The sequence below is a fragment of the Neopelma chrysocephalum genome, unplaced genomic scaffold, assembly GCF_003984885.1.
Source record: "Neopelma chrysocephalum unplaced genomic scaffold, ASM398488v2 Primary Assembly neopelma1_68, whole genome shotgun sequence".
Taxonomy (NCBI): Eukaryota; Metazoa; Chordata; class Aves; order Passeriformes; family Pipridae; genus Neopelma; species Neopelma chrysocephalum.
The window spans coordinates 5,451,625-5,475,431 of record NW_020897727.1 but is presented as its reverse complement, the minus strand read 5'-3'; the positions used below and the strand labels follow the sequence as shown (position 1 = coordinate 5,475,431).

Here is a 23,807-nt window from a genome sequence, read left to right as displayed (position 1 = left end):
AAAACAATTTGTTGACAATTAAGGTAATTGGGATTTATGAGTAAAGTACTCTTGGAGAGACGACTGTTAATGTCACACTGCTAAAACATGACATTTTGAGTGTAAAGGTGGATTTCATTTTGATGGCTGGCTCTCCAACGCTTCCCTTCAAAATTCAACTATACCACAGCCTTTCCTATTAGTTTGCAGAGCTGGAACTTCCAGGTGTGACAGGGCCAGAGTGAGCAATTCCTGTGGTGTTTTCCATGGAGCGTGTCTGTGCCAAGGTTTCCCCTGGCTCCCAGGCCTGGCGTTTGGAAGGATGCAGTGGTGTTGCCATGGCTGAGGCTGCCCAGCATTCTTTCTCACTTTCCCTGTGAGAAGCTGAGGGGTTTATTTTAAAATTCTGAGTAATAAAAATGAAAATATATTGACTGAAAATTGGTAAATGTATTCCTTGTAATTGCCAGTCCATTGGAGGGTTATCTTGACAAGAAGATAGAAACTGATTGTGTAACGAGCTTGAATTTCATTTGAGTTTTCCCTTAACTTGTACAGAAGCAAAGAGCATGATGGTGTTAATTACAGTTTATTTAGTGTATCACAGGTTTCCCATGTGCTGCATTGAAGGACAATTTTGTCCCTTTTCCCAAAGGAAGGTATGTTTTTGCATGGCATATTTATGTTTTTAAGCAGCCTGTGTGACTGCACCAAGCAGAGTAATCACGACTTCTTGGCAGGAAGATGGTTTTACTGTAAGATGGTATTATCTTGCAGAGATTTATACCAGTTTTGATCTAGATCCTGTCTGTCTTTGGTGGTTGAGGATGAGTGTGGAGGGCAACCAGGACCGTGGCAGGGCTCACCTGGGTGAGCAGGAGGAGGCTCACCCTCCTGTCCATGTTGAAGCGGTTGACCTTTATGGACAGAAAAATGGGAATGGAGATCATCCAAAGCACTGACCTCTGTCTGTTTTAACGGAAGGCTCAGTGGAAATAGGAGTGTGACAAATAGGGCCTGTTGCTATAGGCAAAGGGTAATGGTTTCGAAGTAAGAGAGGGTTGCTTTAGAGTAGATAAAAGGAAGAACTTTTTTACAAGGAGAGTGGTGAGGCCCTGGCACAGGTTGCCCAGAGAAGCTATGGCTGCTCCATCCCTGGGAGTGTTCAAGGCCAGGTTGGATGGGGCTTGGAGCAACCTGGGATAGTGGAAGGTGTCCCTACCCATGGCAGGGCATCGACTAGATGATATCTAAAGGTCCCTTCCAACCAAAACTGTTCTGCAATTCCATGACTTTCAGAGTTAAGAGATATGGGGGAAGGGGGGGAGCACAGGAGCAGTCCTGGGAATGACTGGGAAGCCTACACTGTGTCCATGTGCTGGTCCTTGCACAGTAGGAGCTTTAGAAAAGGTGCTGATCCTGTTTGTTAGTGTAAATCATTGGGAAGAGAGCTGGGTTACCCCAGCTCCAGGTCAGTGAGAACCTCCTGCAGTGGCAAAGCTCCCAGTAAATGATTTTGAAGAAAAAGCATTTTTCATCCTTTTTGAGAAGGAAAAAATCCTGAGTAAATTACTTCCGTAAGTTGCACATTGAAACAGGATTTGTTTTTTAAGCAATTCACACCTGTTATTTAAAGCTGCTTTCTTCCCAGGCATTAGCTGTTAGAAGCCCCTTTTTGGTAGTAAAATGAATATGACATCTGCGTAAATCGTGGAGCCCTTTTCCTGCCTGTACCGTGTGCCGTGGCACGTTCACATTTCCTAGTGTGAAAGGAGTTTATTGGACTTCAGGTTCATGACCAAATCCTGGTTTAAAAGGAATACAAGATGACTCATGTACTGTTAGACTTTGGAGGACTCCTTCATCCCGGTTTTAATTATGGAACTGAGCACAAGACACGATGGCCTACAAAATGCACCTGGAAAGAAAGGCCTGATTTAACTTCAGTGCAATTATGTCAGAGCTTTTACAGTAACTGATTGGGTTTCCACATAAATTTATCAATCTGTTTTGACAGAAATCAGAGTTGGAGTTTGCATGGATGTGCAAATGGAGGTGGAGACAGGCATGAGGCTGTTTTCCTGTTTAAAGAAGTACCATTTAACCACAAATCCATTCAGAGTGTGTGTGTACATGTGTGCGTGTGTTACAGCAGTGAAACAGCTTGTGCAGGCTGTATCATTGACTATGAAAAAGCAGGTTATGAGTCTCCTTCTGTTCATTAACATCATTTAATGCTAATTACGTTTCCCTTCCTTTATGTTTGCTCTCTGAAAAGCAGTTCCCATGTGCTCTGGATGGAGGAGCAGGGAAGCACCGTTCCTCTTCATCCTGCAGGTTTCCTTCACTGTCGAAAAGAGAATTCCAAAGTTGGCTCTCCACTACAAATCTTCCATCCATTAATACACACTCTTTGTCTTTTTAGCTTTTCTGTGATTTGGTTTGTTTTAACTGGGGAGCTGTTTCTAACATCTTCTCGATGGTCTGCTTTGACTTCCCAGAGCATCAGAGAACCAGAAGGGAGCTGGAGGGAAGAAGACCCCAATGTTGTGTGGTCAATATCCGACTAAGAGTGAGGGGAAGGAACTGAAGATTGTGGTGCAGCCGGAGACCCAGCACAGGGCTCGTTATCTGACCGAGGGCAGCCGGGGCTCTGTGAAGGACCGGACACAGCAGGGCTTTCCCACAGTGAAGGTAGGCTGAGGGCATGGGGACACCCTTCCCAGGGGTACTCTAATGGAATGGGAACGGGTTCAGTTCAAACAGGCCTCCAGTCTGTCTTTTAGAGGGAGGGGAGGAGGTTTTGCAGTCTCTCTGCTGTAAAGACTGTACTGGGTCTCTTGCAAGTCACAAAAAGTCTTATTGGCATCACGGAGTTACAGGAGGAGGGAAGTTTTATGTCAAGGCAGCGATACATAAGCAGTTCTCAACCCAAACTAATTTACCAGGTACACAAAGAAATGTTTGCTTGTGATACAGCCCTTAAATTTGTGCTGTCCACTGCTGACAGAATATAGAAGTAGACTTGTCTTCAAAGTCCTGTTCAGCAGTGTTAGAAACCCCACCAGCCCTTCACTCAGTCCTCCTGAGTAATGCACAACTCCAGTAGAGTTTCATAAGAAAAGAATCCTTTCATATTGGCCTGTTGCTATGGGGATTTAGTGCTCATTTATGTGGATTTTCTTAATGGGCCTTTGTTCATCTGAATTTCCTTTTAATTCCTTTCCCAGTTACCCTTTAGCACCCATCAGTGAAAAATCTGTTTGGAAGAGTCTCGTGTTGCTGAATTCCTGGAAGTTCCAGTTTGCTTTACCAGTAGGCAGACGAGTTCATACCCTGCAGATAAAACTCTGCCAGGGCTGCACAGGCAAATGAGTCAGTGAATCTTCAGGAAATCTGAGCTAGTGGGAAAAAAATATGTTAAGGACAAGAGGGCTTTTTGTTTTGTTCATGGGGTCTAAAGATGGGGAGGAATAGTGTAAAAACAGTGGTGGTTCAGAGATCTGGTGTTTGGGAGCCGCTCCAGTGCATCGCTCTTACATAGGCTGAGGGGGAGAAGCAAGTTCTGTGGCCATTGAAATAAAACTCTGTTCTTGACAACTTAGAACTTGAGTTCCACAATCAGTATGCAATGTTAAAATTGTATAAACAAACCTTAATCAAGTGACCAGGTGTTGAGCCCTTTGCTATTCCTGTGGTTCCTCCTGGGAGCCTGTGCTGGGCCACCTCCAGACATCTTTTGGCTTTGCCCGTCTGTAACACTCACATTTGCTGTTTGTCCCTCTTGGACTTGAGGAGCACACAATGATTTTATCAGTGTTTGCTCATTTTTTTTTCCTTTATTCAAACTTGTTAACAACTGCAGAACTATGTTTTCTGAGGGTGTATTCAGGGACTAATCCCCCAGGAGATCCTCCAGAGGCCTCTGCTCTCATTTGCATCTCCTTCCTAATAAAAATGGAGCTTCTTTCTGCAGGTATTGCCTCGACTTCCAGGCCTGGGACAAAAGACAACATTGTCACCCGGAAATCCTCAAGCAGCAAATGTGTCATAGTGAAAACATTAAAATACTCATTTTATCTCCTCCTAGAATTCTCTGGCAAAGGAGTGCCATCTCTGGCCTGGGAATTTGTCAGCAATCTAGAGTTTCTTTTTACTTGGAGTATTTTTCTTAACTATTTCCTAAAAAGAAGGAAAGGTTCTTTTGAAATGCAGTGTCCAGATTTACTTTAAAACTTCTTTTACCTCAGAGTATTTTTAGTCTGTGGCACCACAGGGGAATCCCACTAATAAAAAAAGCATTGAAAGGACACAAACATTTCATGAATGTATTTTATGAATGTATTTTCCACTGACATGTTCTGGAATAATTTTGGCTTTCGCATGGGATTGCAGGAGAATGTTAAAATGTCTGACCTGCTTTTACTTACGAAGTATTTCAACAAACTCTGACACTGTTCATAAACTTTTTAGTAGGAGAGGTCAAGTTACCATTTTTAATTTTATTTTATTGTCTGAGAGAAAGCTGGGCTTGTGCGGTTGGATCGTCCCATTCTTACCTCTGCTTCCCCTTCATCCTGTTCTGACTTTTCCAGTGGTTTTGCAAATGTTGGACAGTTTTAATCTGGTTTCAAGGTGCATCTGGTGTGAAGGTGGGATTCTGGAATGCCAGTGATTAACGGGCATGAACGTATTGACCAACAAGTTCTAATCACCTTTGGAAGCAACCCCAGCAAATGTTCTCTTTCTGGGCTGACTGGTGGACATAGATGCACTGGGGGGAGAGGAGAATTCTGGCAAGAGATGGGGGAATAGTCATGGTTGGGGTGAGAGTCATAAGAGACGTGAGAGTTGCAGTTGGGATCATTCTGCCTGAAGATAGATAGGATTCAAGGTGGTTTAAAACCAGAATATTAACTATAATAATTAAAGAAATCCCTCCCTGTTAATTAACCACTGGCCTGTTTCAGCTGGAGGGTCACAACGAGCCGGTGGTGCTGCAGGTGTTTGTGGGGAACGACTCCGGGCGTGTGAAGCCGCACGGGTTCTACCAGGCCTGCAGAGTCACTGGGAGAAACACCACCCCCTGCAAGGAGGTGGATATAGAGGGGACCACGGTCATCGAGGTCGGGCTGGACCCAAGCAACAACATGACACTGGCGTGAGTAGCTTTTTTTATAAGTATTTTCATTTATGAGCTTGGTTTAGGGACAGGTTTCCTTTTTCTGTTGGATGGGTTGGTAGTTAAAAGTGTGACCATCTTGGCACACACCGGGCACTGAGTGAGGCCACATGGACAGAAAAACTTTTAAATCGCATTCTCATTTTGTTTATTATACTTCATGCTTAGTCTGCTCTTCCTTAGACTTTATCAGTTAATTTTGTTAGGTTGGTTTCATGTCCTTGGTTGATCAATAATGTGCACATCCAAGCATTAGGTGAATTAGAGCCATCACTGGTTCTGCTGGTTGGTTGGCTTTGAACAAGTAGAGAATTGCTGCTTGGAAAAGGGATGGAGAATATTGGGCCCAAAAAACTGGGAGTTGTGGATAGTGAAGCAAAACTCTGGCTTTTCTGCTCTCTTGCTTTGCTTGTTCTGCCCATCCTGACAGAGCTGGTGTGGTCCAGCACAGGTGAGGTTTTGGAGCTGCATGAGGGCAGCTGGGAAGGGGCTCATGACAGTGGGTCACAGCAGGAGGTTTTGTAAAGTGGATTCATCTGCCTTCGTGGTTTTGATCTCACAGGAAGGACACTTTAAGTAGAAGTGATTCCCCTACTATGCTTTTCACATGTATCAATGTACAGGAAGGCAGTGATCTTCCAAAGTCTTCTTGTCAATAGAACATCTTATTTTGTAATGGTTCTGTGGTTGAAAGCTGCCACTCTGTACCTGGAAACTTGTACAAAGAGAAGAAACCTTTATTCAATTTACAGTGTCTACTTCCTAAGCAGGATAATACAGTTTGCAGATTGACTGAATCAGTTTGATTCTCTTTTAGTAAAAAATTTATTCCTGTAAGTTTGGAAACTGCCTCTTAGAGAGTAATTTTATAATTGTCCTCAGGTGTTAATCATAGAATTATAGAATTAAGATTGGAAAAGACCTTTAAGATGGTCAAATCCAACCATATAAAGTACAGCAATACCAGGAAGAGGAATTGGAATTATCTAGGAAGAAGAGTTTTGCCTGGGCTGTTTTTCATGATATCTTGGTGTCTCTAAAGAAAATTTGCTGGTATTTCAGTCCTGCTGTAGCACCTCTGTTGAAGGTAATACCAGTAGTGGCATTGTCTGGACCACGCTGTCCCCTCCTCTCTGCTCCTCAGCTCTTGCTTGAAGTTTATTGTACTCAGATATCAGGTGGTCCCTGTACTTTTTCGACATAGAGCCCAAAATCCTGATTAAATTACAATATTATTCTTTTCAACACATCACACTGTGTTTCTGGTTTTTTTGTTTTTATTTTTTTGGCTGTTTTTTGCTTGTAATAATTTTCCATGGAGCATTTGTCTCTGAAAGCCAGCACTGCATCTCTCTCACCTGGCCCTGTACGTCTGCCCCAGGACCACACTTACAGTAGGACGTATCTGTCACTTCCAAGCCCCACTGAACGTAAAAAATAATATGACTACAGTAAGTTTTCTTCTACTCCTGCTTTCTTTAAGTGAATGCAGAATATTTTGTAGCAATAATCCTACAAACCCAGATCTCGCCCTAGGGATGGAAGAATGAAGAGCTGTGATTCTAAATTGAATGCTTACCAGAATTATATTGCATTTTCTATCCTATTCATGCTTTCATATGCTGTTCTCCCATGATTCATCATCCAGATTATGCAGGGTTGAATTGAAAAATGAGAAAGGTCATAGAGAGATTTCATATAAATAAAAATAATCTAATAACATTTCAGTAATTACTTCAAGGCTTTTGACTTGGTGGCTTATGGAACTTCTTGAAAGATTATTTAAGATACTGAACTTACGAAACTATTAAACTCTGTACTCTTCTGTGTTGTTAGGGTTGATTGTGTGGGAATCCTGAAGCTGAGGAATGCTGATGTTGAAGCCAGGATAGGGATTGCCGGGTCCAAGAAGAAGAGCACACGCGCCCGGCTGGTCTTTCGCGTCAACATCACGCGCAAGGACGGCTCCACTCTGACCCTGCAGACGCCTTCTTCCCCCATTCTGTGCAGTGAGTATCAAACCAGAACGCTGATTTTAGAGGAGTCTGGGGTTTAGTGTGATTTCTTCACAGAAAGGGTGGTCAGGCATTGGAAAAAGCTGCCCAGGGAGGTGGTGGAGTTCCCATCTCTGGCGGTGATCAAGGAATGACTGGATGTGGCACTCAGTGCTCTGGGCTGGGTGACAAGGTGGGGATCGGGCACAGGCTGGACTTGGTGGTCTTTGGGCTCTTTTTCAATCTAAATGATTCTGTGATTTTATGCTTTGGGGGAAAAAAACCCCCCATGTTAATCAATGATTATTTCAGAATTGCTATAGTTTAGATTACATAGATTGATTTTTATTTGGGGTGGGGTATTAGTTAAAATTATTGACCTCTATTTAAAAATAGTTATATATTTATGCTCTTCAATGAAATTAATTTTTACCTCTTAAAATTTCACAATTTTTGTCATGGTTGCTTCGAATAGTGACTTTTTGATACAACTTTTAATCTCTTCTGTAATGTCACATTCATCCATCAGCTTTCAGTGCTAGAAAGGACTTGCGGTAAGTCAGCGGGACTGGCTTTCTGAGTGGTCCTTGGATGGACCAGAGGCTGAATCTGTTCTGGTTCAGTGCAAGAACAAAACTTTTTATAGCTCTTTTTTAAAATGCTCTGTTTAGCACAAGCACAGCTGGCTGCCTTGGCTGAGGAGGTTCCACTGACCAATGAGGAAAAGGGAATCACAGAACCATGGAGTAGTTTAGGTGGGAAGGGATCTTAAAGCTCATCTCATTCCACCCCCCTGCCATTTTCTTAAACAGTCCAAACCTTACTATTGTGAGCAGAAACTGAGAGTCTGAGGTGAAACATTTAGAGACTGATTTTAAAATAGGCTGTTTAGCTGAAAAAAGCTGTATTTGATGCAGTAAAGAGTAAATTGGTTTAGTTTTTGGCAAACTGGGTTTCGGTCACTTGCTAAGAAAATCTTCTCAATTGTGTAAGTTGCTAAGGGATTGCCCAGGAATTTTGTATGCTGGGAGTCTAAAACAAAGGAGCAAAATACTCTGGTCAGACTTGCATCTTTGGGGAATATGTGGGTAGCGCTGATCATGGTGTGAGGGTTGAGAGGGGAAGTCCTGAGACTCTTTCCAGGATTCTGTGCTTCTGTTGTAGCTTATGCTGAAGTTATGGTGACTTGCAGTAGACCTTGGCCAACCCAGTAGTGCTGGCACGTATGTACTGGCTGATCAAAATGGCATAAAATAATGTTGTTTATTAAATTGTTCATATAAATCATCTCCTCAAGCACATTACACCGGGTTTGTTTGCTGCATACACCTTACTGCAGATGTGTGCTGTACCTTCTCAACAAGGTCTGCATTTTCCCTCATCAGAGCGCATTTATGTTGTGTTTTATAACTGATAATGTTCCTGAAACCACAGAAAAGGCATTAAGTAGCTGCAGGCTCTTTATTTAAGGCCTATGTTTTAAATAGGCTTTGTTAACTTGTTAGCAAACCTAAATCCAGTTACTCTTTTCATGTGCCTTGAGCATATTCAGTCGTTGCGTAACGGTTGCCTGGGAACCCTCTGCGAGAGTTGTAGAGAAATCCTTTCTGAAAGGTCATTAAATAATTTAGAGTGGTACAGGATGTATGTTGTGCTGTGTAGTAAGCCCAGAGAATATTTTTATTAAACACTCAAAGTGGGCCATGCAAGTGCAGAGCACGAGCACGAGCGTGTGCCTGGGGATTTATGGGGAGTGGGAAAGGGGGCTGGGGAACCCTTGTTAGAAACTGCAGTTATTTTATACTAAGTGTGTCAAAGCACGTTGTTTTAAAATATATGTCTGTTTAAATTGTCTGTAGTGCTCATTTAACATGTGTGGTCTTACATGATTTAGGCTTTCAGAAGAATAGGAATGGTTTGCAGCAAAGACAGTTGGTGATAAGTGTTACATAAATTGTCATCTGAGTGGCTGGCAGAGAGGTGTCCAGTGATGTGTGTCTGGAAACCACATCCTCTTTGCTCATTTATTGGATATAAATTGCTAAAATCCCCAACTGCAGGGATGAGACTCTTGCAAGGATTTGGAAGGGAACTTAAAGCTCATCCAGTTCCACCCCCTGCCATGGACAGGGTCACCTTCCACTAGACCAGGTTGCCCCAAGCCCTGGGTTCTTGCACCAGCCAGAAAACTTATGTCATGTAAAAAAAACAAGTGTAAAACCCCCCAGGTAATAGGGCAGTTACCACTTCTGCCCTTTTGCAGAGCAGAACAAAATAATCTTTGTAAAAAACTAAGTTTTTTATGATCTTAAGGCTGAATTTGCAGGGGGGCTTCAGGTGTGGCCAAAGGCTGAGGCCTTTGTTTATCTCTGGCTCTGCCAGGGAATTACAGCACCATATTCTCTTTTCTTCTGGGCACTTGTTGAGCTTTGGCTCCATCCAACACTGAAAGTTTCATTTAGAAGATTTAATAAAGGCAGGAGGAAAAGGAAAATATTATTAGCAAATCATTGACCTAAGTGTGATTTTTGTGGGGAAATAATAGAAATGGTTATCTTCTGAAGAGTTAGTCATTGATGATGTAGTGAAGGAGGAAGATCAGGAATTATTTTGTTCTTTACTTCATCACCCTGTAAGTAAAAGTGGTTTGTTTTGGATGTTGATATTTTCTTGATTTCAAACTGTTTTTTCCTTGCAGCTCAACCAGCGGGAGTTCCAGAGATCCTAAAGAAAAGTCTCCACAGCTGTTCAGTGAAGGGTGAAGAGGAAGTTTTTCTGATTGGCAAGAACTTCCTAAAGGGAACAAAAGTGATTTTCCAAGAGAATGTTTCTGGTTAGTGTGAAAGCCGTGCTGGCTTGGGGTGCTGAGGAGAGCCTGGGGTTGGGGTTCCATTGCTTGGTAAAGCTCAGTCTGAGAGCAAACTGAGGAGCAGAATCAAGGGCACGAAAATAAACTGCTCTATTGCATGTGCAATAAATTCTGCTTTTTAATTTTCATTTAGATGAGAATTCCTGGAAGGCAGAAGCTGAAATAGACATGGAATTATTTCATCAGGTACTCCTCTATTATTATTATTATTATTATTATTATTACTATTCTTATTGTTGCTACTATTGCTATTATTATTATATTTTTAATTACAAAATACTCTGACCGTTTCCAGAGAAAAATCAATAAAGCCTTTCCCTCTTGCTGAGCATTTCTAGAAATAATATTTCTTTTCTTCACATAAGTTCTACAGTGAGTCTGGCAGAACATAATTTTGGGTTTACACAAGTGTAGTTGTTCCCTTTCTCATTGAGAAGTTGGGTACCACAGTTTGGTGAGCAGGTCTTTGCCCTTACATACAATAGAATTAAAATGCCTAATTTGGTTTTCCCAGCAGTTTTCCTAAGGACACATTGAGTTACTACTGGGAGGAAATAAATTGTGTGTACACCAGAGTTGTACCTGGCTGGATTTCTGTTCCACTATGAAATCTTTTACAGAATATTTATTTATTCTTTTTGACACAATTAAAGACAACAGTCGTTATGGACTCTTGGGCTGAAATTGGAGAATTATTAAATGCAGATGATGTCAGACAAGGGCCATCCTGATCCCACCTCCAAAGGCAGGATCCCACACATACATTTCCCCCGGTGCCTTTGTTTTTTATGGTGGTTTATCAGTCTATTTCTCTCTTTCGATGTAAGTAAATACAATTAAGGTCAATAATAATAAAATGTGATTTTTTTCTAATGGTGTTTGTTTGCCTTACAGAATCACCTTATTGTGAAGGTGCCACCATATCACGACCAGCAAATAACCTCAGCTGTTTCTGTGGGAATATACGTGGTGACCAACGCTGGGAGATCTCACGATGTGCAGCCCTTTACCTACACTCCAGATCCAGGTGTGTGACACACAGACTGGGGAGGGGTGGGCATTTCACCTGCTGAACTATCTCAGTTCTGATTTCACTGTTTAATCCATACCACAGGAATGTTAAATAACGTAGATCTTTCCAAACTTCTCTTCATGGGAGGTTTGCTCTGCTAATAATAAAATCCGAAGGCTTTACTTTTCTCATTTATGTGGTAAATACCTCAAATTCCAGCTGCATGGAGACAGCTGTTCATATGCAGCAGCATCCATTTCTAGTTTAAGGATCAGAATGAAGCTGAACAGGAAAAAAAATAGACATATTCCATACAGTGCACCAAATAAACCAAGAAATCCCACCAAGCTTTATCCTGAGGAAAGCTGCATTTTGCCCGCCACACGTATTGTTGTTTATTTATCTATCTATATCACAATACACAGGGCGAAGGTTTGTGGGTTTCAAAGAACCTGAATTTTTTTAAGCTATAAGTAACTGTTTTGGTTTGCTTTGTTTGGTTTTGGCGTGTTTGCTGATTTAACATAGGAAGTTCTCAATGTGTTTTGTCTCAGCAGCTGGGACTCTGAATGTTAATGTGAAGAAGGAAATCTCCAGCCCAGCCCAACATTGTTCTTTTGAAGAGGCTATAAAAGGTACTAAATTGATTCTTATCAGTGTTGTTAATAATTTAACTCTAAATTCTTACTCAAATTTGGAGCAATGAATCAGACATCCTGAGATAACTCTGTGCTTATAAAATCTGGCCCCGTTCAAACAGGGAGGTTTGTTCTCTGATTCTGAATATTTTATTTTATAACAGTATTCCTTTAAGTATGTGAATATGAGTGAATATAGAACAAAAACTTTGCAAAAATAATATTAAATTTTCAACCCATTTTTCATTCCTTAGGCCCTGCAGTCTGATCTTTATTTAATGTGTTTGCAAGTCAAGAGCTAATTTAGTGTTAATTTAGGCAAAACCACACCTAAACTTGGTAGTGGGGAAGGACTGAGCACTGAAAAACACAAATGTGGCAACTTGGTGTCTTTCAGAAGCTGTATTTTATAGGTTTAATAACACTGCTTTCAGTGGGTCTAGTTAAAAACGTTAATTCTGGGAATTTCAGTTTACTCCCTTCAGTGAGGACTTTTTTCCTGACCATTCTGTCCATGCAAAGTTCGTCATTTCCTTCCAAAAGAACAAGTTTTAGGTTTACCTATTTTTTTTAAGTGTGAATTGATCCTTCTAGTATTGAAATAGAGGAAGGAAATGTCTCTTAGTTGCCTGTTAAGACTCCAGTGGTGCACAAAGATGACTGGAAATTTCCACAGCCTGCTCTGGAAAAGCAGGTTGAAGGTGAGCAGTGTGATCCCAGGTGTGATAGGAATCCATAGCTGCAGGTGAGACCCACAGAGCTCATGTTTGAAGTTAAGAGCTTGGTCTTGGCATGGATGGATTTACAAGTTGACTTTACAACTTGTTAGGGAGGATAATACAAGACCTGATGAGTTTAAACCTGCAGAGAATAATTGGAAGAGAAATATGCAAAAATATGTAGGGCAATGAAACAAGCTGGTAAAAGGATTGGAAAGATTTCTAGTAGCCAGATTGAAAAGATGAGGAAAATAATAGCTAATGTACAGGGTAAGCCTGACATCCATCTAATTTAGTGTGGGGGCTTCACTGAGGGAAGATCCCAACTGCTACAGAACAGCTGCTGTTCCTCAGAACACAACGTGCTATTTCTGTTCCTTCATATCCTCATTTAATTTATGCAATAAATCTGAGTTTACCTTCTCATGTGGGTTTCTGCTACCAGCTCTTTTGTGACAGTTCATTCCTGTACCTGTTCTGCTCCAGGTTGATCATGAACCAGAGGTCAGACAGTTTCATGTGCTTTATGTGCTTTGTCTCTGCTCTGTCCTTCCCCACTTCATATACTTGTGCAGAAATTTTACTGCCACCTTATTGTAAGGTTTAAATTGGGTTAAAGCATGGAGATCTGTTGCTTTACATTGAGGATTAATGCTTTAATTTACTTGAAAGGACTTATGGAGCGATGGTTTTTACAGGCTTTCCTGTTGGTTTAGTTTAAGCTCAGTTTCAGCAGTATTTGAAATCAGAAAGGTTAATTTCTTTACAGCAAAGATCTGGGATATCTTACGTAAATTTTTTATGTGGACCAGAAAAAATTACTGGAAGTGTTCAGGTTGGAACAACCTGGTCTAGTGGATGGTGTCCCTGCCTGTGCCAGGGGGTTGGAACTGGATCCCTCTAAGGTCCCTTCCAACCCAAACCATTCATTGATTCTGTGAGATTAATTTTAATGCTAAAGTGATCTAATGCATTGTATTTTTGGCTGCAGCAGTGAAGGCCTCAGGCTGTAACCTGGAGAAGGTGAACATTCTTCCTAGTGCCTTGATAACTCCACTCATGCCAAGCAGTATGATTAAGAACGAAGATGTGGCTCCAATGGAAGTAAGTGCAGAAAAACGCTCTCCCCCCACGTTCCAGGTGAGTTCGGTGGGGGGCTGAGAACAGCAGCTTTGAGAGTCCAAGTTACATCCGCCCCTTTGTCCATGCTTTAATAGTGGAGAAGAGTAATAGACAGGGAAAATGCCATGTCCAGGATCAACCTGGGTGAAACATGATCACAGAGCAGGAGTAAAATAACAGACAAGTTCCTTAGATAACTCGCCTGGCTCCTGCACCCAGGCTTGGATAGTGATTCTGTGATGATGTTTTTTAGTGCTGTGGTACAGAACTAGTAAATTACTGTAATAATATCCTTTTAATCAGTTCCTAGCATTGCTTTCATTAAATTGTGCCTTAACTCCATCCTTGAAGTAGCATTTCCACTGGTAATCATTTGCTTGTTGGTTTGGGTATGTCTAGAGAGATACATAGACATCACATCTTCTCCCTCTGATCTTCTCAGGACATAAGGGGTTGGGGGAAATTTTATCAACATCACCCAACTACATTTATAAATTGCCCAATGTCTTGCTCTTTTCAGGCTTCAAATGTGGTTGGACCAACTCAACAAACATTGGAAAACAGCATGTCTGGCATATCAACTTCTGCTTCCCATTTACCTTCTGAAAGTGAAAACCAGCAGCAAATCCAGCCCAAGGTGTACAACCCAGAGCCCCTGACCACGATCCAGACCCAGGACATTTCCCAGCCTGGCAGCTTCTCAGCAGTGTCCACTCCGGGGCAGCTGCAGAACAGCGACGCGTTACTGCAGCAGGCTGCCCAGTTCCAAACGAGGGATTCCCAGACCAGGGAGGTGCTGCAGTCGGATGGCACAGTAGTGACTCTGTCACAGTTGACTGATGCGTCACAACAACAACAGTCCACGCTCTCAGAGCCAGCACAGGCCTTGCAGCAGCAGATTTCATCGAGTATCTTCTCATCGGCCAGCGGCGTGAGTCAGTTACAGAACACGATACAGCAGCTCCAGGCTGGGAATTTTCCGACCAACACTGCCACTGGCAGCAATAGGAACGTTGACTTGGTGCAGCAGGTTTTGGAAGCTCAGCAGCAGTTATCTTCCGTTCTGTTCTCTGGTTCAGACAGCAGTGAGGATGTCCAAGATCAACTGAACGCAGATATCTTTCAGCAGGTCAGCCAGATACAGAATAGTGTAAATCCTGGGATATTTTCCTCCTCAGACACAGCTGTCCATTCCAGAGCGGAGAACCTTTTGCCTGGGCGAGCTGAGAACGTTCACTCTCAGCCTGAGAACTCCCTGTCCAACCCCCAGCAGCAGCAGCAGCAGCAGCAGCAGGCGATGGAGACGTCGGCGGCGATGGTGATCGGGATCCAGCAGAACATGTGCCCGGCGGCCACGCCGATGCAGTCGGATCTGTTCTCCTCCACAACGTCGGGGAACGGAGCCCTGCAGCAGTCCCCGGTGTACCAGCAGGCTTCTCACATGATGAGTGGGTTATCAACTAATGAAGACATGCAAATGCAGTGTGAATTATTCTCCTCGTCCCCCAGTGTCTCGGGGAGCGAGGCGGCTGCCCCTGCTCAGCAGCAGGTCTCCAACAACGGCCCTGCCATGTTCCAGGCATCCAATTCTGCAGATGGAGAAGAGGCTTCGGGACAGAGTAAGCAGATGCAGAGCTCTGTGTTTCAAACCATGGTTCAGATGCAGCACAGTGGAGAAAGTCAGTCCCAGGTTAATCTCTTCTCATCTACCAAAACCATGATGAGTGTCCAGGCGAGTGGGACTCAGCAGCAAGGGGGGGGCCTGTTCCAGCAAGGTGGCGAAATGATGTCGATCCAGTCAGGAAGCTTCATGCAGCAGTCTCCACACTCACAGGCTCAGCTTTTCCACTCTCAGAATCCTATTGGTGATACTCAGAATATATCCCAGGAAACACAAGGCTCTCTTTTTCATAGCTCAAATTCCATTGTCCACAACCAGACCAACACTAACTCCTCTGACCAACTGCAGCCCCCGATGTTCCACTCTCAGAATGCCATGGGTGTCTTGCAGAGCTCATCGGTTCCTCAAGACCAGCAGTCTGCCAACATGTTCCTCTCCCAGAGTTCCATGAGCAACCCTGCCACTCAGGAAGAACAGATGTCATTCTTTACAAGCCCAAATTCCATTTCTTCTCTTCAGACAGCAACAAACACTGAACAGCAGACTTCTTTCCAGCAGCAGACCCAGATATCTCATATCCAGAGTTCCATGCTTCCCCAGGAGCAGCCTCAGACCCAGCCTGCTCAACAGGGTTTGTTTCAGTCTCAAGTGTCGTTGGGCTCCATCCAGTCCAGCTCCATCCCTCAGAACCAACAAGGAGCCATCTTCCAACCTCAGCATTCGATCGTTGCTATCCAGAGCAGTCCTCCAGCGCAAGAACAGCAGCAGCAGCAGCAGCAGAACATGATGTTCAGCAATCAAAGTGCAATGGGCACCATGGCCTCTCAGAAGCAGAACATGATTTTCAATCCCAATCAAAACCCAGTTACCAACCAGGAGCAACAAGGCCAGTCCATTTTCCATCCACAGACGAACATGGCGTCAATGAACCAGGAGCAGCAGCCCATGCAATTCCAGAGTCAGACCCCAGTGTCTTCTCTCCAGAATCCTGGCTCCAACCAGGCCGAAGCACAGCAGCCAACCATCTTCCATAACTCGCCCCAGATTCAGCTGGTCCAAGGGTCCCCAAGTTCTCAAGAGCAACAAGTCACTCTGTTCATCTCCTCAGCTTCCATGTCTGCCCTGCAGAACAGCATGAGCCAGCCGGAGCTGCAGCAGTCTCCCATGTACTCCTCTCAGAACAGCATGGCAGGAATGCCAGGAACTGCCTCTCCTCCCCAGCAACAGGCCCCTTTGTTCCACAACACAGCGGGAGGTGCCATCAACCAGCTGCAGAATTCCCCTGCATCATCCCAGCAGACATCAGGAATATTCCTGTTTGGCATCCAAAACAGTAAGTGACAGGTGCCCCATGCTGAGCTTGCAATTTGGAAGAGATTCTCATAGATCATAGAATGGTTTGGGTGGGAAGGGGCACTGAAAATTTATCTCTTTTCACCCCCCTGCCGTGGGCAGGGACACCTTCCACTAGACCAGGTTGCTCCAAGCCCCGTCCAACCTGGCCTTGGACACTTCTAGGGATGGGGCAGCCTCAGCTTTTCTGGACAACCTGTGCCAGGGCCTCACCACCCTCACAGGGAAGAATTGCTCCTTTATATCTAATCTAGGAATGATTGTGCTCTCTTAAGACAGCATTTCTCTTGCTGGATTTGGTTTCCACAATATGTGTGTTGGCTTTGTCTGCACACTGTTGAAGGAAAGGAAGGATTTTGGAAGCTGTGTAGTCCAGAAAAATGTCGGTTAAAGTGTGTTTAGCTGTATAGACCTGCAGTTTCCCCTATCCCCTGTCTCGATCTAGCTTCCATGACAAGTTCTGTGGGATGTAGATCCTTCTTTGTGAAGGTCTGTAGGTAGCTGTGGAGCCCCAGAAGTGAGAGGTGCAGGTGATGGTACAACAGGTTGTAGCAGCTCTGCTGTGGTCGTACCCGAGTGTGTGCTTGGACTTACCCTCACTGAAATGTTCCTGTGTTCTCTTCCTGCCCCCAGACTGTGGCCAGCTGCTCACCTCGGGGCCAGCCCCACTGCCAGAGGAGCTGATGGCCATGGGCCAGCCCGGGCAGCCCCAGGGCGAGGGGCAGGCGGCGGTGCCGGCACTCCTGTCCCAGCAGATCTCGGAGCCAGCACCGCTGCCGCCGGCAATGGCACCCAACCAGAACATGGAGAAAATTGATGATCTGCTCGTGTCCTTGCAAAACCAGGGGAACAACATGGCTGGCTCCTTCTAATCTGGCAAGTAAGTGATGAGTTTGGGTGTCTGGGTTCTGTCCTGCCACACCTGTGCTTTTGCCTCACCACCCTCACAGGGAAGGATTTCTTCCTAATAACTAATGTAACCCTGCCTTCCTTCAGCTTAAGGCATTCCCAGTTGCTCTATCACTCCAGGCCCCTGTCCAAAGTCCCTCTACAGCTCTTTTGGAAGCCCCCTTTGGGTAGTGGAAGGGGCTTTAAGATCTCCACAAAGCCTTCTCTTGCTACTCGCCCCCAGTTTGCTGCTGCTCGTGAGGAACGCTTTGAAGATGAAGGCACTACGCAGCAGTAAGAGGATGACTGTGGTTAGCTGTGCATGACTTTTCTGCTTGTTTTCTCCTGCAGAAATTCCGTGAAGAAAAAAAGCAACGATTTCCCAGATCCTCTCAGACCTTCCGACTCTGGATTAGGCTGCGTGGAACTGATTGCTTCTGTGGAAAAGTGGCCCTCTCTAAAGAGCACACACGTGGCCAGTGGCAGACCTGGGGCCACAGCCATGGAATTTGGGCTCTGTAGTGCCAATAATGCTGAGGAGTTATGCTTTGTGTTACTGGGGCATGGGATTGGGCTGTTACCAGGTTCCTAAACCTCATTACTGTGGGGGCTCTTTGAATTTAAAGCATATCTGGTCAGTTATTATTGTTGTTAGAAGGTAATCCATGTTACCATGTTTACTTTTTTCCCTCCTCTTCCTTCTTCACATCCCCTCTTTTGCCTAGGAAAGCTCATGAAGCAGGAACAGCAGTTTCCTCTGACACGAGCTGTGACTCAGCTGTCAGTAAGTGATGGAATCTCACAGTTGACATGGAGTGGGACAGCCAAATCTGCGATTTATTAATTGAAAATATTGACATAACCAAGCAGAGAATTGTTGCTATAGGTAGCCAGAGGTGAGCAATTCCCATCTGAGAATGGGATTAAGAATTTTCCACATCTCTTAGCTGTACATAGAGCAAGGGTTTGGTGGCTCTGCAAAATGAAGAAATGAAGGGGAACTTCCAGTTGCTCTTAAAATTTTCTCCTCTAAAACACCTTCAGCTTGTAAAGAACATTCTGGCTGAGGAAGGAACTCCTCTGTGTCTCTCACTCTGACTGATGGGTTAGAGCTCTGTAAAGTCTCATTAGCTGTTCCCAAACCAGCCTTCTCCCTTTCATTCCTTTCCATGGTTTTCTTTTTCTCCCTCAGTTTCATACTGTGTTTTTAAAGAAAAGACATAAATATCCTACTGGCTTTAAAGCTCAGAAGCAGCTTTTAGGAATCCTTGGCAGTAAGTTGCTTAGTCAGTAGAAGCTTTGATAAATAATCAAGGAGTAAGGAAGGAGGAAGCAATTTCCCCACCACCTTCTAAACGCAGGAATCCCCCTTAACCCGCTGTTTTCCAGCTGTGACTGATGGAAATCTTCAGCTTGGCTTTACTCCAAGTAGGGGGCAAATTGCATCATTTTTAAGCCTTCTTAAAACATCACTTCGTCCTGAGCTGTTGCATCTTTGTAGCACGTGGAGCTCATTGCAGTTCTGAAGTGATTTTTCCTTTTTCTACCACCAAGCCCCAAGTCTGGTTTCTAGATTGTTGTGTTTAATTCAGAAATAAATCATTGACTATTGTTACCGAATGTAAAAACAACCCACTCCAGACCATGCAGGTGTATTGTGAGGCATGTGAATTTTTTGGGTGCTTCAACTCTCGGGACAGTTTGTGATCTCTCACTAAAGCCTCGCTCAGATCCGTGTTCTCCTCCCGCTCCCCGGGCGGCCGTAACGCCTCGTAGAGTGTAGTTGGTATCACGTCATTTTTCATTTTTGTTATTTGAAATAACAAAAGAACAGTCTGTAAATGGTTTTTTTTTTTTAAGTTCCTCGAGTCTGTTTACTGTGTGTTTTCCCCTTAACTTGTGTGCGTAGTTGAGCCGTGTAGAGTTTTTGTTGGTTTTCCTGGATTTTCCCCGTTTGTGGGTCTGTCACGACGTTCACTTTCTCTTTCTGTCTCTCTCTTTCTCTCTCTCATTGAGAGGCATTGAATTACGTTTTCAGTAGTAAGGCTTCTTGCCGATATGAAGGGAACTTTTCAGAAAGAGACCTGCTCTGGGTCATTTAATTTTGAATACAGTTTTCAATCGTTCAAGTTTTGGATGGTTTATATCTAATGTGTGTTTCATTTTTTTGGAAAGCTATATTTTGTATTTAGGAAATGGTATAACTATTTTGCTATTTGTACTGAGTGAGTACATTGGCATAAATATAAAAAATTTATATATATACATATATATAAAATATTCTTTTTGCCACACATTTTTGTGGTAAATTTGTGAGTTTGTCTGATGTTCTACCACAACGTGGCGTCTGATAACAGTGGGGTGGGGTGGGGTTTGTTATGTCTTTATTGAGTATTTAAGTACTTTTTGCAACATAAATAACGTGTTCATCTCTCGCCATTCCATCAGGCAGTGTTGGTCCAGCTGGCCATGAGAAGCTTTGCTCTGTGTTTGGTGTGTCCCTTACTCACAGTCTGGGAAGGAAACCCAGAGGCATTTAGGATTATATAAAATATGAAATATCGGGGTTTCCCTCAGAATGAGCCATTCAGCTTTTCTCCACTCTCATTGCCTATTTAATATTTTATTATTAGCGCCTCTGTGTTTTAACTCTTAATTTATAGTTATGCTCAAACGTCGAAAATTTTAATCATGACAAAACAAATTCCCTGCTGCATCATGTCCAGAGCTGCTTTAACCCCAACCAGACTTTTTCTTTTTGTGGGTTTGTTGTTTTTTTTTTTTTTCCCCTGCTAAGACAAAATATTAACAACATCTTGTAATGGTTCATGATGCGAAAGCAGCAGCCTCACAGCTGTGACCAAATGCTGTGTGGGGCTCAGACTGAGAACTATGGACTGAAACAACTTCCAGAGGGCCGTGGAAGTCCGTAGCCAGTTATTGGAAAAGGAACTGATGGTGTTTGCAGGATCCATTTCCCAGGACAAGCTGCTGGGTGTCACCTGGGGCCATCATACACAGGAGAAGTGACAGGAACGATCAATTCACTCTGTGCTGCTTCAGTTTGTTTGTTGTTCCGAAGGGGTGTATCTGTATGTTGGTCAGTGCCAAGTCACCAGGGACCAATTCTCCATGGGACAGGATGGGTGCCCAGAAGAGAACCTCATCCCAGGACTGCCACAGCTCCAGGGAAGGGTATGTTTGAATTGTGGGTTTGTTTGAGATCACTTGTGAAGAGAAGAGAAAAAGATGTACAAAACAAACCAATCAAGGGCTGTGCTATCCCAGTTTTCCCTTCTGGAAACACCTCCTTTCCTTGTGTTAAATTTACCTGTTCATTTTAGGTCAATGTTTAAATGTACAACACTTTGAACATGTGATTTGGTTACAAAAAGTATTTGTCTGTGACTGAAGAGGTCGCTCAGCGGTTGGCACGTGCTCAGAGCTGTTTCAGAGGATGGAGGGGTTGGATCAGCCAAAAAAGAGCTGAAGGACAGGCTGCAGGATGTCACAGGAGCCACATCTGTGTTTTACCAGAGTCCTGAGCATTTACTTCTGTAATTAAGCAGTTGAGATTGGTCAGTGGAGCTTTATCTGCTTTGTTTGATCCCTGTGTTTCCCTCTCTGCTCTCCGGGAGCACACGGATTGCTGGCACTGTGTCTGGTCCCTTTGGCTGAGAAAGAAGATCCTGAGGTTTTAGTCTCTGTAAAGCCAGCCTCCTTGAGGGGGGTTATCAGAGCACAGTTTGTGGGCACAGGTGAGGATTTAGGGAGAGGAACCTGCCAGGCACAGCCCCACGTCCACACACGTTCTCTCAGCCACTTTTACATTGTGAGTGTGCACAGAGACACAAAAATCACACTCCCAACACTTAATGCACAGTTTTAGCTGAAGGTCTCCTCTGGCAGGGCCTTACTGGTGCTTTGTGCTTAATTAGCAAGTTGTTATTAATTGCCTCCTCACTGCCTGATCTTTCAGTGAGCCAAATGCTTTGCTCTTATTTTAACACAAATCTAGTTCAAGAAGCAATTCCAGGCTGGCAGTTCTGAAGTGGATATTGAATCTCCAATCATTTATTATAATTACCTCTAATCACTGACAGGGTGGTTGCTTCCCATGTAGTTTTAAGATAAAATAAGGCCTAAGCAGTTAAACATTGGCAGGTTTTTCACTCGAAATGCCAAGTCTGGGCAGCTCTGTCAGTGGACATTCACCTCATTTGGATAAGTTGCAAATTTTTTTTTTGGAAGTGTCTATTGAGATTTTGATTTAGGATCTAATTTTTAAAAGGAAAACGTGTCTGAACAGTTTTTTATTCCTGATTTCTTGTACCCCTGCTTGGCAAACTGTTTGATTCCTTTTTCAGGGGCATGGCATGAGAGGAGTGCGGGGAGCACTATCTGAGTGGGAGAAGCAGGAACAAGGAGAGGGACTTGCTTGGCATGCTCTGAGCTGTAGGTGGAAGATGCAAAGAGGAAATACTGGTCACTGGTGACCTCTCATTAGTGCAAAATTGACTTTAAAGGAGTCAGTGGGTTTTGTAGTCCAGAGGACTGGGAGCAGCTCTGTTCTTTAGAAGCTAAAAGGAAACACCACTGAGATGCTGTGTTTTTTCAAAGGTTTTGTTTTAATTTGGGCTTAATTAGTCCTTTGGGGCAGATTGTGAGCCCTTTGTGTTTGTGCTCAGCCCAGTTATGCCCGTTGTGATACCTGTGGTGCCCTGAGCAGGGAGTCTGTGCCCACTGCTCCAGGATGAGCAAGAGGGTCAGGGTTGGAAATGGGATAAATGTGTTTAGATACAAAGAAAAATACAGCAGGGGGCAAACTCCTGTAAAAGGGAACTTGTAAAATTCTCTAGTGGAGTGGGGGGCTCGGAGGGGTTACACAGGAGGAGAGGCTTTTCCTCTCACATTCTGTATAGGAATGTAAATATGCACTGCCTGTATATTCTAGGATTATATATATGTATATAGAGGAGTCATATCTATTATATATAAATAACTAGACACATGCATAGAATACTGTTATATTTACATTTTTATAAACATGAAATAATATTCCTTTTCCTTAGTAGGAGGTTTTTGTAGTCACTCATGAGTAGCTGTCTCAGCACCTCTCAGTCCTGTACGTGTGGCCCTGTTGGTAACGTGACTCCAGAATTTGCTTTGCTTGTGAATGTCACTGAAATCCATGGGTAGGAACAGCTGTAGCCACTTTTGTATTTTTATATCTTTTTATTAATACTTGCAGATATGGGTTAGGGTAGAACTGACAAGCAGGTGGAGGCCTGTCTGAGGATGGGCTGTGGAAGCGCAGTGGCAGCACAGGCTTCCTGCATCCCTGAGCTCCTGTCTGGCTTCCTTTGAGCCCCTGCAGGACCTTTCCCATTCCCAATCTCCCAGCAGCTCGTGCAGACAGGGAATGGTGGTGGCTGTGCTGTGGAGGAGCTGGGCTCACACCAGTCAGATATTGTTGTGTAGCAAAGGGGCCCTGTTGCTCAGCTGGCTGTGTTGGGTCAGGGAGGAGAAGCTTCCTCTGCCATTCCTCTTTATTCCCATAGGGGCAGGAGTCTGTAAAGTATTTTTTATCTGAATTGTTATTGCAACAGTCAATTTCAAGAGAACTCCTTGAAAGCCAGTGAAGCTCCCCTTGGGTTTTGGCCATGAGGGACCTGTTGTCTCGTGCTGATTCCTTACAGGTTGTGTGAGGAATTAAACCCTAAGAATCATAGAAGCATAGAATATGCTGAGTTGAAAGGGACCCTCAGGGATCATCCAGTCCAAATCCTGGCCCTGCACAGGACACCCCAACAATCCCACTCTGTCCTGAGAGCATTGTCCAAACGCTCCTTGAGCTCTGTCAGCCTTGGGGCCGTGACCACTGCCCTGGGGAGCCTGTTCAGTGCCCCACCACCCTCTGGGGGAAGAACCTTTCCCTGTTATCCAGCCTCACCCTCCCCTGACACAGCTTCATGCTATAAAATCCAGGTCATAAAATCAGTGGGGTGTGTTGCATCCACCATGACTTTTCATGCCAAATCCGGCGTGTTCTACTGGAATTTGACATGGGGTGGATCAGGCATTGTTGTTGTGCCACAGGGTTCATCAGATCACCTCCAGCACACTGCCAGCCAGTGTCCTTATTTCTTCTCTTGGAGTTTGCAGGGCCGATCTTTGCCCTTTCCTTTTTGCTGTTACAGTTCATTAAATTGCCAGGTGACATTCCCTGGATGGGGATGGGGTGAGGAATCCGAGGTTCGGGTTCCAAGGCTCCCTTACCCAGCAGCCACTGGGTGGCATTCCAGCTGCATGCTTTGCTCCAGGCTTGGGATTAGGGAAGGGTCGTGTGTTCAGGCAACAGGTAAATGGCCTTGGCTTGGTTTTGGCCCCTGGAGCTGCTCCTCTGGGAGCTGGGAACGGCCTGACCTGA

The 23,807-nt window shown here is 44.1% G+C and overlaps 1 protein-coding gene across 13 annotated transcripts in view; it reads left to right on the top strand.

Annotated features, from left to right (window-relative positions):
• Positions 1–23,211, top strand: part of NFAT5 (nuclear factor of activated T cells 5) — a 37,135-nt gene extending 13,924 nt beyond the window's left edge. For 8 of the 13 annotated variants that reach the window (XM_027684945.1, XM_027684955.1, XM_027684952.1 and 5 more), the window contains 11 exons: positions 2,481–2,673; positions 4,950–5,140; positions 6,998–7,170; positions 9,854–9,988; positions 10,158–10,210; positions 10,919–11,051; positions 11,591–11,671; positions 13,385–13,533; positions 14,036–16,469; positions 17,123–17,369; positions 17,729–23,211. In XM_027684945.1, coding sequence (XP_027540746.1) covers positions 2,481–2,673; positions 4,950–5,140; positions 6,998–7,170; positions 9,854–9,988; positions 10,158–10,210; positions 10,919–11,051; positions 11,591–11,671; positions 13,385–13,533; positions 14,036–16,469; positions 17,123–17,361 — 3,781 coding nt within the window. In that variant the 3' untranslated portion in view covers positions 17,362–17,369; positions 17,729–23,211. The remainder of the gene's footprint in view (positions 1–2,480; positions 2,674–4,949; positions 5,141–6,997; positions 7,171–9,853; positions 9,989–10,157; positions 10,211–10,918; positions 11,052–11,590; positions 11,672–13,384; positions 13,534–14,035; positions 16,470–17,122; positions 17,370–17,728) is intronic. The other 5 variants (XM_027684948.1, XM_027684950.1, XM_027684946.1 and 2 more) reach the window with 5 other exon arrangements.
• The last annotated feature ends 596 nt before the right edge of the window (positions 23,212–23,807 follow it).